The 12,704-nt window shown below is 39.2% G+C and overlaps 1 protein-coding gene across 1 annotated transcript; it reads right to left on the bottom strand.

The window, feature by feature from the left end:
* Positions 1-10,827: 10,827 nt before the first annotated feature.
* Positions 10,828-12,372, bottom strand: LOC128655686 (putative nuclease HARBI1). The gene is made up of 4 exons (XM_053709269.1): positions 12,245-12,372; positions 11,895-11,973; positions 11,014-11,315; positions 10,828-10,924 (listed from the first exon to the last, which is right to left on the bottom strand). Exons 1-4 carry the CDS (start codon positions 12,363-12,365, stop codon positions 10,920-10,922), a joined length of 507 nt encoding a protein of 168 aa, XP_053565244.1. The 5' UTR covers positions 12,366-12,372; the 3' UTR covers positions 10,828-10,919.
* Between the last annotated feature and the right edge of the window lie 332 nt (positions 12,373-12,704).

The raw sequence follows: 12,704 nt of genomic DNA, 5'->3' as shown, positions 1-12,704 counted from the left end.
GAGGCTGAGATGTCAGGAAATTCAAAAGCTAATAAGATATAAATACAAATACCACTAGGATTACAGGACCCTAAAGTTGCCTGAGGCTAGTTAAATGGGTATATCCCCCTACTGGGCAATCTCTATAAAAACTGCAGCGTCCATCAGTTATATACTAAACTGTGGACTGTAAATTTTGGTGAGCTCGAGTAGAGATGGAGCAATATATTGTTTTCCTAGTATTATAAGAATTAGGGGATAGATTTGCATAATTTGGCAATGCAGTGGATATCTAAGGGCAACTATCTATGCATAGTTTACAATTCAAATTTATCAGCGCCTCTATTTTGTGTCAATAAGGCTGCGCCTTGTCATCTATACCACCTAAGTCTGCTGACAGAATCTTACTCTCTGAATCATATAAAAAACACATATAATAGCACAACTGGTACCTATAAACCCTAAACAGAATCCCAGTGGTTCTGACATTTACAATAGATAAACATGTGAGTTAACAATCATACCCAAATTATAGAAAATAAAGAACCTGCAGACAGTAGGACATATAAGCATAGTCATGATGATTCTTATCAGTGGTAAGGTCTGGAGAGCCATTTTACACTTATAGGAGGACAAACTATGATGGAGGCTCTACGGACTGGGCAGAGACTGCATAACTCTGCCAAGAAAGAAAGTGTGGAGGATAAACTATTGATCCCATACCACACAGTAAGGGGGGGGGGGGCGGATCCAAACCTGGTTATTGAGTCCCCTTCTTCAAACAGAATATACAACCTAACCCACATATGTTGTACATGATCTCATCGTAATAATAAACCTATCCAGAGGAGACTGCAAACATAGATACACTCATATTACAAAACATGTGTGGCAAGTAGTATGTATAGATGTCATGGGTTACTTTCAGTAAATAAGGGCTCTAAAGATGTTAAAACTAGTAACTATCTATTTATATAGTATAAGTACTTGAGACAGCTTCACTGACATTTACATATTGGGCCTAAAGAACGATGACCCATCTCACAGTACTCAAATGTCACCTAAAAAAAATTCATCAAAGCTTATAGAGTGTCTAAACATCTCTCTCCCGACCATTAGTTCATACATAGACTCCCCAATAAAGTCTCAGGCAAATTTGCCATCATAATGCAGGAGAAGAGATAAAAATAAGAACAGGGAGTCACTGAGTTTACTGCACAGGGATGAAGCATTATGCTAGGGCGGCGGTGCATATCCACACAAGGGGCAAAGAGAGTCAACCCACTCCTTTTTTCTGGTAAGTAGTATTCTGCTTAAAAAAGTGACCCCACAATTGTTTCCATGTCCCTGGGGAGTCTGCACGCACATTTGTGCAATGGAGTAGTCACACTGTAAAGCACCAGGGCAATGTAAGACATGGGACTGCCCAGATGGATGGTGCACCTCCGGAGTTGCAACCTCTGGGTCAGGGATACTCACGGACCTCTCCCCCACCTTCTCAAGGACCTCTTCTACACTGGCTCCCATGGCTGACTCCTTCTGCAGGCACTCATGGTCTCGAGGATCAACCGCATCTCCCCCTTCACAGAAGTATGGTGAGTGCTCAGTACTGATTTGCGCTGAGGCAGTGTCTAAGAGACAGGTGGTTTCAAATGGGGGATGTCGGGCAGGATTTCCTGAGGTACTTATCCCAAATGCGCTAGGTGCCACAGTCGTTCTCTCGCAGATCCTGATGTCATCTTCATCCGTGCCCTGAGGTCTACTAAGTAACACAAGCCGGTCTAGCCTGCTCATCAGCCTGCGATCAAAATCTGCATAGAGGGCTAGTACAGCCATGTGGGAATCCTCCATGTTTGTCACGCCACCCAGCAGGCCTCAGTGAGTCTTCCTGTCCGCTAACAGCAAAGCACTCCCGGTGCCTCCTCCAACTTCTGTAGCAAACTCCGTGGCAGGGATTAGAGAATGTCTCTCATTAGTTGAGGGGTATCAAATCAAAAATAGCCCCCAAAATCTTTAATAAGGTCAGGAGCTATGATAATGTGCATCCAGTCACTTTGTCGGTTAGCTCCGCCCCCCCCCCTTAAGTCACTATTTTCCTCTATGACATATGTATATCCAAAGCATTAGTTTCTAACAATTTTAGTCATAGGGCTAGATTACGAGTGGAGTGCTATTTATTGCTCCCGCTCATGCGTTAACTGCACTTGACTTCGACTTTTTGCGCACGTTAGGTATTGTGAGTATTACAAGTTAAAAGTAAAACGATTTTGCTTGTGCTTTAACCCAGCCGGTTAGAATATCGCAACTATGTTACACGTATTCCCCCATATACTTCAATAAAGCGTGGAGAAAAACCTAAAACTAATACTCTCGCACTAACCTACATCACAATTAGCCCATTACTCTAATAACCCCTAAACGGTCACATAGCCCACAGCAAAGTACCATTCTACACTATTAACCCCTAAACGCAACACCGTCCGCATCGCAAACTGCCCCACTACATTATTAATACCTAAACCACCACACCCCCACATTGCAAACTACACAAATAAAAATCAGTCATTAAAATTAAATCTTTGTCTATTGGCTGATTTGATTTTGCATTTGAAAATCAGCCAATATGAATGCAAGGGTACCCCTATATAAGGGGGAACCTTGCTTTCAAACTTCAGTGTGCGTCAAGTGACTGCAAGAAGAGGATGTCGGTGACAGAAGATCCGAAGGTGAGAAGAAAAAAGATAAGAAGATGGATGGAGATGGACCACTGCCGCCAGGATGAAGATAGAAGATGGGCTGCTGCCACCTCCATGTAGATGGGTTGCCACCACCTCCATGAAGATGGGCCCCCACCGCTGCCAGGATTAAGATGGGCCCTGCCATGAAGAGGTGCCAGATTCAAGTTCGGTGAATGCCATCTTTGGTGTTTAGCTATAGTTTTTTTGGGGGGGGGTTGGGCTTTTTTTTTAGGGTTTGATTGTTTTTTAAAGAAAAAGAGCTGTTATTGCTTTAGGACCTACCAAATGCCCTTTTCAGGGCAACCTTTTTTTTTTTAGATTAGGTTTTTCTAAATAGCAAAAGAGCTGTAATTGCTTTGGGGCAATGCCCTACTAAATGCCCTTATCAGGGCAATTTTAGAGTAGGTTTTTATAGATAGGGTTTTTTTGGGGGGTGAGGGTTACTTTTTTGTAGAATGGTGTTGTATTTTTAGAGAAAAAGAGCTAAATTGCTTTAGGGCAATGCCCTACAAAAAGCCCTTTACAGTAACTTTTAGTGTTAGTATAGGGTTTTCATTTTGGGGTAGTTTTCTATAAAGCGGTCTTTAGTTTTAGAATAGGAATACCTGTCAACTTTGAAGTTTTTTATTTTTTGTATTTATTTATTTTTCCGTAATGTTAGGCGTTTTTATTTTCTATAATGTTGGGGGTTTTTTTTTGTTTTTTCTTACGAAATGCTAGTTTGTTTTTTCTCTGTAATGTTGGGTTTTTTTATTTTCATGTAATGTTATTTTTTATTTTTTTGGGAACTTAGCGGGTGTTAGGTTAGGAAGTAAGTGGGTAGTTTGTGATGGGGGTTGTGGAGGTTTAGGGGTCAAATAGTGTTGCAGAGTAGTTTGTGATGTGGGTGGTAGTTTAGGGGTTAATAGAGTAGTGGGTCAGTTTGCAATGTGGGGGGTGGCGGTTTAGGTGTTAATAGTGCAGCAGAGTAGTTTGCGATGTGTGAGTGTGGTGGTTTAGGGGTTATGTAGCAGAGCAGTTTGCAAAGTGGGGCTTTTGCAGTTTAGGGGTTAATAAAGTAACAGGGCAGGTTATAATCTGGGGGTGTGGTGGTTTAGGGGTTAATAGTATAGTTTAGTACAATTTTTTCCTCCCGCCAAAGGCTACACAAACTTTAGAGTCGAGTAAAAATTTGGAGCGTAATGTGTGATTGTATTTACCTTTAACTTGCAATATGAACGCATATTGCGTAAACCAATTTGTGGTAATTTAAACACAGTGCCACTAGTAATATGGATTTGAGTGCAAAAAACACTACAAGCATGCAATCATGTTTGGCTAACTATAGCGCTCCACTTGTAATCTAGCCCATAATGTTTAAGGAAAATTCGATTTTGATTTCCTCAAAAGATTTATAACTAACAAAAGAAAACTGTCAGCTCAGCTACACCAGAGAAAAGGCAGACAGTAGTAAGTACAATCTTCCAACACAACATACAGTATCTCCGCATCTGACTACCACAGTTATCTCATTTGTATTTAAAGCATTTTGTTCTTTGTTCTAAAAACACTATGATAAGAGAAATCATGTTTTATATTTAATATAGGTTCTAGGCACCGTTTCTTACGTTTTCTAAAACTCTGTCTAATATCATGAACAACACTAAATGATGTATCACATTAGAGGTGGTAATGACTAAGATGCCTTCAGGCTCGCCGGAAACAGCCTTAAGAACGCTGTTCCATAACTGGCCCGCTGCCTCTGCAATCCGCCCGATTCTATACGATTGGGTTGATTGACACCCCCTGCTAGCAGCCGATTGGCCGCGAATCTGCAAGGGGCGGCATTGCACAAGCAGTTCGCCAGAACAGCAAGCTTGTGCAATGTTAAAGTGAATGTAAATTTTGATGCTAAAGTACCCAGTTTTAAAAAAAAAAATAAAAAAAACAGGGGCACTTTAATTTACATTTCACTCGTGTTGTGAAAAAATACTTACCTTTTAAACTTGACAGCCGCTTCAGCTTCCTCCGGTCATCGCAAGCCATTTCTGACGTCAGAAATGATGGATAGGTCATCCTCCAATCACGGCTTCCCCTCCGGAGGAATCAGTGTCTGATTCAAAGCCGTGATTGGAGGAAGCCAGATTCCTCATTTTAGACCCAGGAAGAGTCTTTGAGACGGGTGGAGGAAGCTGAAGCGGCTGTCAAGATTAAAAGGTAAGTTTTTTTTTTCACAACACGAGTGAAATGTAAATTTTGATGAATTAAAGTGCCCCTGTTTTTAATCAAATTTTTAAAAACCAGGTACTTTAGCATCAAAATTTACATTCACTTTAAATGCCAACAGCGTATGTTGTCGGCATTCAGCGATGTCTGTCGGACATGATACGCTACAGCATATCATGTCAGGTCGACAATGATATCGGCCCCTTGGAATGTGCTTGGGATAACTAATTATGCTTACAAATTATAGGAAATGTGGGCCGACTTAGGCCTCGCTTCCATTGAGTCGTTAAAAATGGAGCCGTAAGCTACCGAAGCGGACGACAGCTAAAAGTAATTTACGGCTCCATTTTAGTACCAGGTTTCCATTGAAAAGATTAGCGTGTTGCACGCAGTCGCTCTTTTCGGCCGTACGTAAGTTTGCGTTGCCAACCGATGTCGGATTTGTCGAAAAGCGCGCCATAACAAGTGCATTGCCATGGTAACCCGACCTCTGTCTATAAGAATAACGGTTTGCGCCTGCGCTCTTTACCTGTGATCGCCTCTAGAGCGAAAGACACAGGAGCTAGTTGCGTTGGTAGGAGTTTTGGGTTTTTGAGAGTTGTTTGAGAGTTAGTGGAGAGTTTGATATTTGATTTTCATATATTCTTATTGTAGGCCTCATATAATATTAGGAACACACACACACATCCATACATTAGTTAATTAACACACATTAGTTTATACACACAAATATACACACACACACACATACACACTTTTATTTGATACAAACACATTCACATTTTTTTTTTTCATTAACCCCCATATCCCCATCTTCCTTTATTACTCCTTTCATTAATCCCCTTATTCCACTTCCCATCCCCCCTTTGACTACCCTTCCCTTCCTCACTATATAACTTTTTTTTATATATATACATTTTTCCCATCCTATTTTTTTTTTTTTAGATCCCATATTTTTTGGTTCATTTGACTATATAGCTCACCCCTTTCTTCATTTGCATCCCTTATTATTTTTCTATAATTTTGTTCTAATCCTCCTTAGTTTTTCCTTTTTCATTTACATCCCTTTGTTTATTTTCACCCCCACAATTTTCTTTTTTTTTGAGGGATATAGAATAGAGATAGTTAGGGTCTAGATAGGTTAGGTAGTTAGTTTTGGGGCTATTTAATTTAGGGTTTAGTTAGGTGAATTAGTGTAGTTAGGTAAGATAGGGACTTTAGTGTTAGGTTAGAGTTAGGGAGGAAGGAGAAAGGGATGGATAGGCCTAGTGGAGTTGGGAAGGGGGTGGCTAGGGGGAGGGCAGTGGTGAGGGTGGATAGAGGGAGGGGGAGGGGGGAAGTAGGGAGTAGTATGGGCAGGAATAGGGGCCGAGGTTTGGGTGGAGGATTTGTCCTTCCTCAAACCCTGGCAGAGGAGGGAAGGAGAGAGGGTGGAAGAGGAATGGAGGTGGGAGGAGTGAGGAGGAGTCAGCCTCAGCTAGGCACAAAAAGAAAAGGGAAAGTGGGGCAGACTGTGGCAACTGGGGGTGGGGCTGGTGGTAGCCTGTCACAGCCTGCAGGGACAGAGGAGGTAGAGAGGGCTGGTCCCCAGTCACAGGAGGGAGAGTCTGTGTCTGCTGGCCCTTCAGGTGTGAAGGGCAGGCTTAGAGAGGAGAGGTACTCTGAGGAGGAGAAGGAGGCTCTTGTTGAGGCATACTTGGAGAGGGCAGCTCAGCTGGAGAACCCTAACCTGAGGCCGGCTGTCCGGAATAAGCTGTGGGAGGAGATTCGAGTGGCAGTCAGCTGCTTAGGACGTAATCGTTCTACTGCCAGCATTAAACACCGCTATCATGACTGCAGGAGGGAAACCAAAGCTAAGCTGGCACAGCAGGCCAAATATGCACGTGGGACCGGTGGTGGTCCTAGCAAGAGAATACACCTAAGGTCATGGGAGGAGATGCTGTCCAATGTCATCTCGGATGAATCTGTTCACGGATGTAAGGGGACAATGGACACCTCTGTGCCACCTGAAGCGGTGTATGAAGGTGAATATTCAATATTAAATATAACCATATATGTGATGTATATATGTTGTATATCATAAATACCCATCTGTGTTTAGCTATGAATCTAAATATACATAGTTGTATTTAATATGTTCAGCAAGCACTCTGTATTGTATATCTGCTCCGACAAGCAAGAATATTGATAATATAATATCCAAGAATATTAAGCATTTCATATAAATCATGTGTCATTGTCCTTAAAGGGACACTGTACCCATATTTATTATTTTGTGAATCAGATGCAGCATGCAATTTTAATCAACTTTCTAATTTACTACTATAATCAATTTCTCTTCGTTCTCTTGCTATCTTTATATGAAAAAGAAGGCATCTAAGCTTTTTTCTAAGTTCAGTACTCTGGACAGCAGTTTTTGATTGGTGGATGCATTTATCCACCAATCAGCAAGGACAACCTAGGTTGTTCACCAAAAATGGGCCACCATCTAAACTTACATTATTGCATTTCAAATAAAGATACCAAGAGAATAAGAACATTTGAAAATAGGAGTAAATCCGAAAGTTGATTAAAATTGCATGCTCTATCTGAAGCACAAAAGAAAATATTTGGGTACAGTGTCCCTTTAACAATGTTCCTTTAAGACACAGTCTATAAAGATTCCTCAGTTATGATCATATATGCTTGGATTTTATCCCAAACACACTATATGTGTGTGTGTATGTGTGTATGTGTGTGTGTGTGTGTGTATGTGTGTGTGTGTGTATGTGTGTGTGTGTGTGTGTATGTGTGTGTGTGTGTGTGTGTATGTGTGTGTGTGTGTGTGTGTGTGTGTATGTGTGTGTGTACATATATACACATAAATATGGAATATAATAGTCTGTATTGTTATGCTACAAAGTAATATATTCTATTAGATAGATAATGTAAACATACCGTATATTTATTTGTAGGTTCCGAACAGGAGGAGTATGAAGCTGCACCAACACCACAGCAGGATGTTCCTACATTCACTGAGGAGGATGAGGATATCTATGGTGACACTACCTCCTATATCAGCCTCTTAGAAGATGATATGCAGCAGCCTAGGGCATATGAGGTGGAGGATGTATCATGCCCTTCTCCATCTACTTCGGAGACAACATTTCATGTTTTGGGTTCTGAACCCCAGCAGACTCATCCTCCTCAACAATGGCAGTTCATGCATACTTCGCAGCAACAAATGGCACAGCCCCCACAGCTGCACCCACCGCAGCAGATGATGCACCCCCCACAACATCCTCCTCAGCAGCAGATGATGCACCCCCCACAACATCCTCCTCAGCAGCAGATGATGCACCCACCACAACATCCTCCTCAGCAACAGATGATGCACCCACCACAACATCATTATCCTCAGCAGCAGATGATGCACCCACCACAGCAGCATACAGATCTGCATCATCTGTACTATATGCCTCCCACTCCTATGGCACAACAGGAATCCACACCACCACCCACTGCACCCACCAATGTATTGCCAACAGTGCCATTACAGACAACCTCACAGTCACCAATACGGAGAGACAGCCCTGGAACCAGCCAATTATTAGTTCCTGAGACACCAAATGTACAACAGGGTCCGGCACAGTCCCAGCAGGATGATCTACTGAGGCTCATACATAGAGAGCTTAGGCTGTCCAGGCTCCAGCAGCAGCAGGATTTGAGAAGGATACAGAGCCAAATGGACATCCATAATGCCTCACTCGTCCGCCTGGCAGAGGCAGTGGAGAGGCTCGCGGATAGGCCCCAAACTCCATCCTCCCTTGCATCCTCTGTCATCTCCCTGCAGGACCCTGAATCCCGGTTATTAGCCTCACATTCAGCTGGTGGGCGTCGCACAAGACGCCACACTGCCCCCTAAGTACCTCTCCTCCAAAGTCAAAATCCCGCCGCAAGAATTAATTAATATTCTTTTTTTTCCACCCAAGATATATCATATCTAATTTTTGCACTAAAGCACTTTTTTAAGTGCGATTTTCATCTCATAAATATGCATCCATTTTTCTAATCCAAATTTGAACATATATCTTAATATTATTCTAATAGCTGTTTATCTGCTAAAAATGAACAGCTTTATTCATTTTTATTTCACATGATGTCAATTAATATGCAGGTGTACATTGTTGATAAATTTATGTGTCCTTTTATTGAGGATATCATATTATGCCGTTTAAGAATACTTGGGGATACGTGTCTGAAATTTATACAGTATATGCTATCTAACATTAGTCAACGTGACATGTGTAAATGTTATGATTTATATTCCACAAGCATATGTTGTTTGCTCCTTCAGATGAAGCTAATAAGGGTTATACAGTTATAGAAGAGTTGGAAAGTAAATACTCCTTCCTGTTGATATGGCCAAATACCTTGCATTCATTCTTATAGTCCTATGTGGAATGTAATATCTGAAATATATACCTATCATGACTAATACCTATCATGACTAATGCACTCCTTTTTGTCAAGATTATTATTCAATATTTAGAATAATTAGATAAATGTATCTTTATGATATTTAAGCACTGGTGTATACACAACATATATGTGATTGCCATGATATAGAGGTGATTAATACATTTTAATTGACATCATATGAACAGACACAGACTCTCCCTGGGACCAATGCACAATGCACTTTTAAATTGTTTCAATAACTCCATGTTAAAGACAATACTTCATATCTCTTGAAGTATGTAATATTAAGCACTTATGTATTTTGGTTAATAGTCTAAATATTGCAAATGTATTATCTGCTTTAGCAGACATGACATTACATATATTTTATAAATATTAGTACTATGACACATTATAACTTTAATGTGTCATCGTTTTGTATTGAATAAATATGATTTTCACATTGAAAATTACATTTGAATGAGGGTAAATCTGTAATAATAAAACTCATCTTCATGATAAAAAAATTATTTCCTTTGACTTATTTTTCAAAATTATTTTCTATGAGGTAACCATGCCATTCAAGTGTGCAATCTCAGGGGATTGTATGTATTGATAATGTATCTTTATTTTAAGGATTATATTATATCTGGATTTGTCTCTTTGAAATGAGCATCTGATATATTTCTTAAAGGGATAGCCTATTCAAAATAAAACTCATGAATTAGAGCATGCAGTATTTATATACTTAAATATGTAATCCTATAATCTATTTAACTTCATTATCATCTGTAATTTACTAAAACAGGAATGTTAGCTTAGGAATCTACCCATTTTGAATCTGCACATGGGGAGCGCTTGATGATTGTTGTCTAAATGTAGGCAACAATCAGCAAGTGCACCACAGGTGATGAACATTAAATGGAATGGCTCCTAAACTTAAATACATGATTGAAATAAGAAACATAAAAGAATTAAATTGATTATGAGTACATATGTAAGTTGATTGGAATTGAATGATTTATCTGGTTCATTAATGTTTTATTGTGAACACACTCTTCCTTTTTTTTTTTTAAAGTGACATAAATTCCATTATTTTGCTAAAACATATATATTTAAAAGCAAATCTAATATATTTATATTCTTTATATTTATTAATATTCTTAGTATCCTTTGATTATAGTTTTATTTAGGTAAGATCAGGAGCAGCATAGAACCTATGTTGGAGCGGTTTATTGTTGCCAACATACAGTATATATCCTGTCTGTCATTGGTTCACCCATGTACTCATTTTTATTAACCAGGAGTGCACAGCTGCTCTTTAAATAATTATACCAAGAGAACAAAGTAATATTTGGAATATAATTAAAATGATATTTTAGATAATTATGTTATACATAAATCATAAGATGAATGCATTGATTAGTACATAGCTGGAAATAAAGAAACATTCACCATGACTATATTTGAGTAAAGTATACATTTATTTAGGGAAAATGTGGTAAATATAGGGATGAGGAGAGAGGGAGGGGAGTGGTATTCCATTTCTGAGAATCTTCAATCTGTAAAACATTAAAAGAAACAAATGTGTATTATTAAAAAACATAATCATAAATAACTAAAAGGTCTCATTACAATACTATAAAAATACCTGAAAAGAATTCTTGAATAGTTGCAGATCTCTCCAAATGGGCATTGAGGGGTTGGGGATGATTAATTACATCAGGCTCAAAGATTTCACCTGGGGGCTGTGGTGTTGGAAGTAAGTCGTTCAACATCCCATGCTCCTGTGCCATGTTGTGTAGACAGCAACATGCCACTTTGATTTTAATAGCTTTTTCCGGACTGAATTGGAGATCCCCCCCTGATCTGTCCAGGCAGCGAAAGCGCATTTTTAGAACACCAAACAGTCGTTCTATTATAGCACGTGTTCGGATATGTGCTTCATTATATCTGTATTAAAAGAACAAGAAATATGATTATAATATATAATGTGAAGACAAATCAAATACTAATGAGCTAACTACATTCCTGGTTTGATCTTATAAATCTTTAAACCATTTTATATATATATAAATATATTTATATTCAAGCAGAGAGATTTATAAATGCTTCACTGATAATAGATGATTTGTATTTTGACTGTCCCTTTAAAGGCACTCAGTACAACATTGTTATGTCTGTGATAGTGATATATACACACACACACACGAGATAATCAAGCAACAAATGTATGTGCACAAACACAGATATATAGCTTAATAAAGGGGCAGGAGCCCCGAAACGTTGCTCAATAAAGGTGCTGTTGCTCCACATAGAGTGCTACCTGTGTGTTCTATTTCATTACATTTACTGGGACTTTGGAAAAGGAGGTCCTCCAGGTTTGCACCTACATTCACCCAAGAGTGATTTAAAGGGACATTCCTATGAAGTGTGTACTGGTCCTACTTTTCTACAGATTATAGTGAGCATTTTGCAAGGCACAATCAATATTTCTGACACACATGAGCAGAAAATAAATATATATTTTACCTTAATTCAGCAGGCCCAACAACCTGGTTCTCTTTCAATGGTGTCCAAATCCATTTTTTAAGAGGATATGCAGAATCTGCTAAAATATGAATGCATAGATATACAGTATATAGATATAGATATAGATAGATAGACACACATCTTTCCATAAAGCAATGTATGACATAAAATAATGTTATGCATATTTCTTACTATGACATAGTTAATATATATCTTTTAAATGATTAACAATTTATTTAATCAATTTCACCCCCTTAGACACATACATAAAGGATTATAAAGCAATGAAACAATAAAATGTCAAAATATTGAACACATGAAGGCATCATAATATATACATAAACACTTACCGAGGAGATGTCCTTCAGGCATTTGATTTGTCTCAAACAATCTCCACACACCAGAATTCCTGAGGATGTAGGCATCATGGTTACTTCCTGGGAACCCTGCCACGACATTTAATATGTGCATGTTTGCATCACATATAATCTGCACATTTAAGGAGTGGAAGTGTTTCCTATTTCTAAATATTATCTCCCTGCCCACAGGGGGTCTTAGGGCAATATGAGTGCAGTCAATGGCCCCAAGGACATTGGGTATGCCACCTAAAAGAAAAAAGTCCCTCTTAACATCACGCCAACCTCTGGGTGATGTGGGGAAAAAAATAAATTTTCTGCAATTATCATAAAGTCCATCAATAACTTTTGAAAGATGCTTAGAAAGAGTGGACTTATGCACCCCAGTTACAATGCCCCCTGTCACCTGAAAGGATCCAGAAGCCAAAAAATGAAGTGCCCCTAGTAGTTTGGT

The sequence above is a fragment of the Bombina bombina genome, chromosome 4, assembly GCF_027579735.1.
Source record: "Bombina bombina isolate aBomBom1 chromosome 4, aBomBom1.pri, whole genome shotgun sequence".
Classification (NCBI taxonomy): Eukaryota; Metazoa; Chordata; class Amphibia; order Anura; family Bombinatoridae; genus Bombina; species Bombina bombina.
The sequence above is the reverse complement of the archived record's forward strand: the minus strand, read 5'-3'. Positions and strand labels throughout refer to the sequence as shown.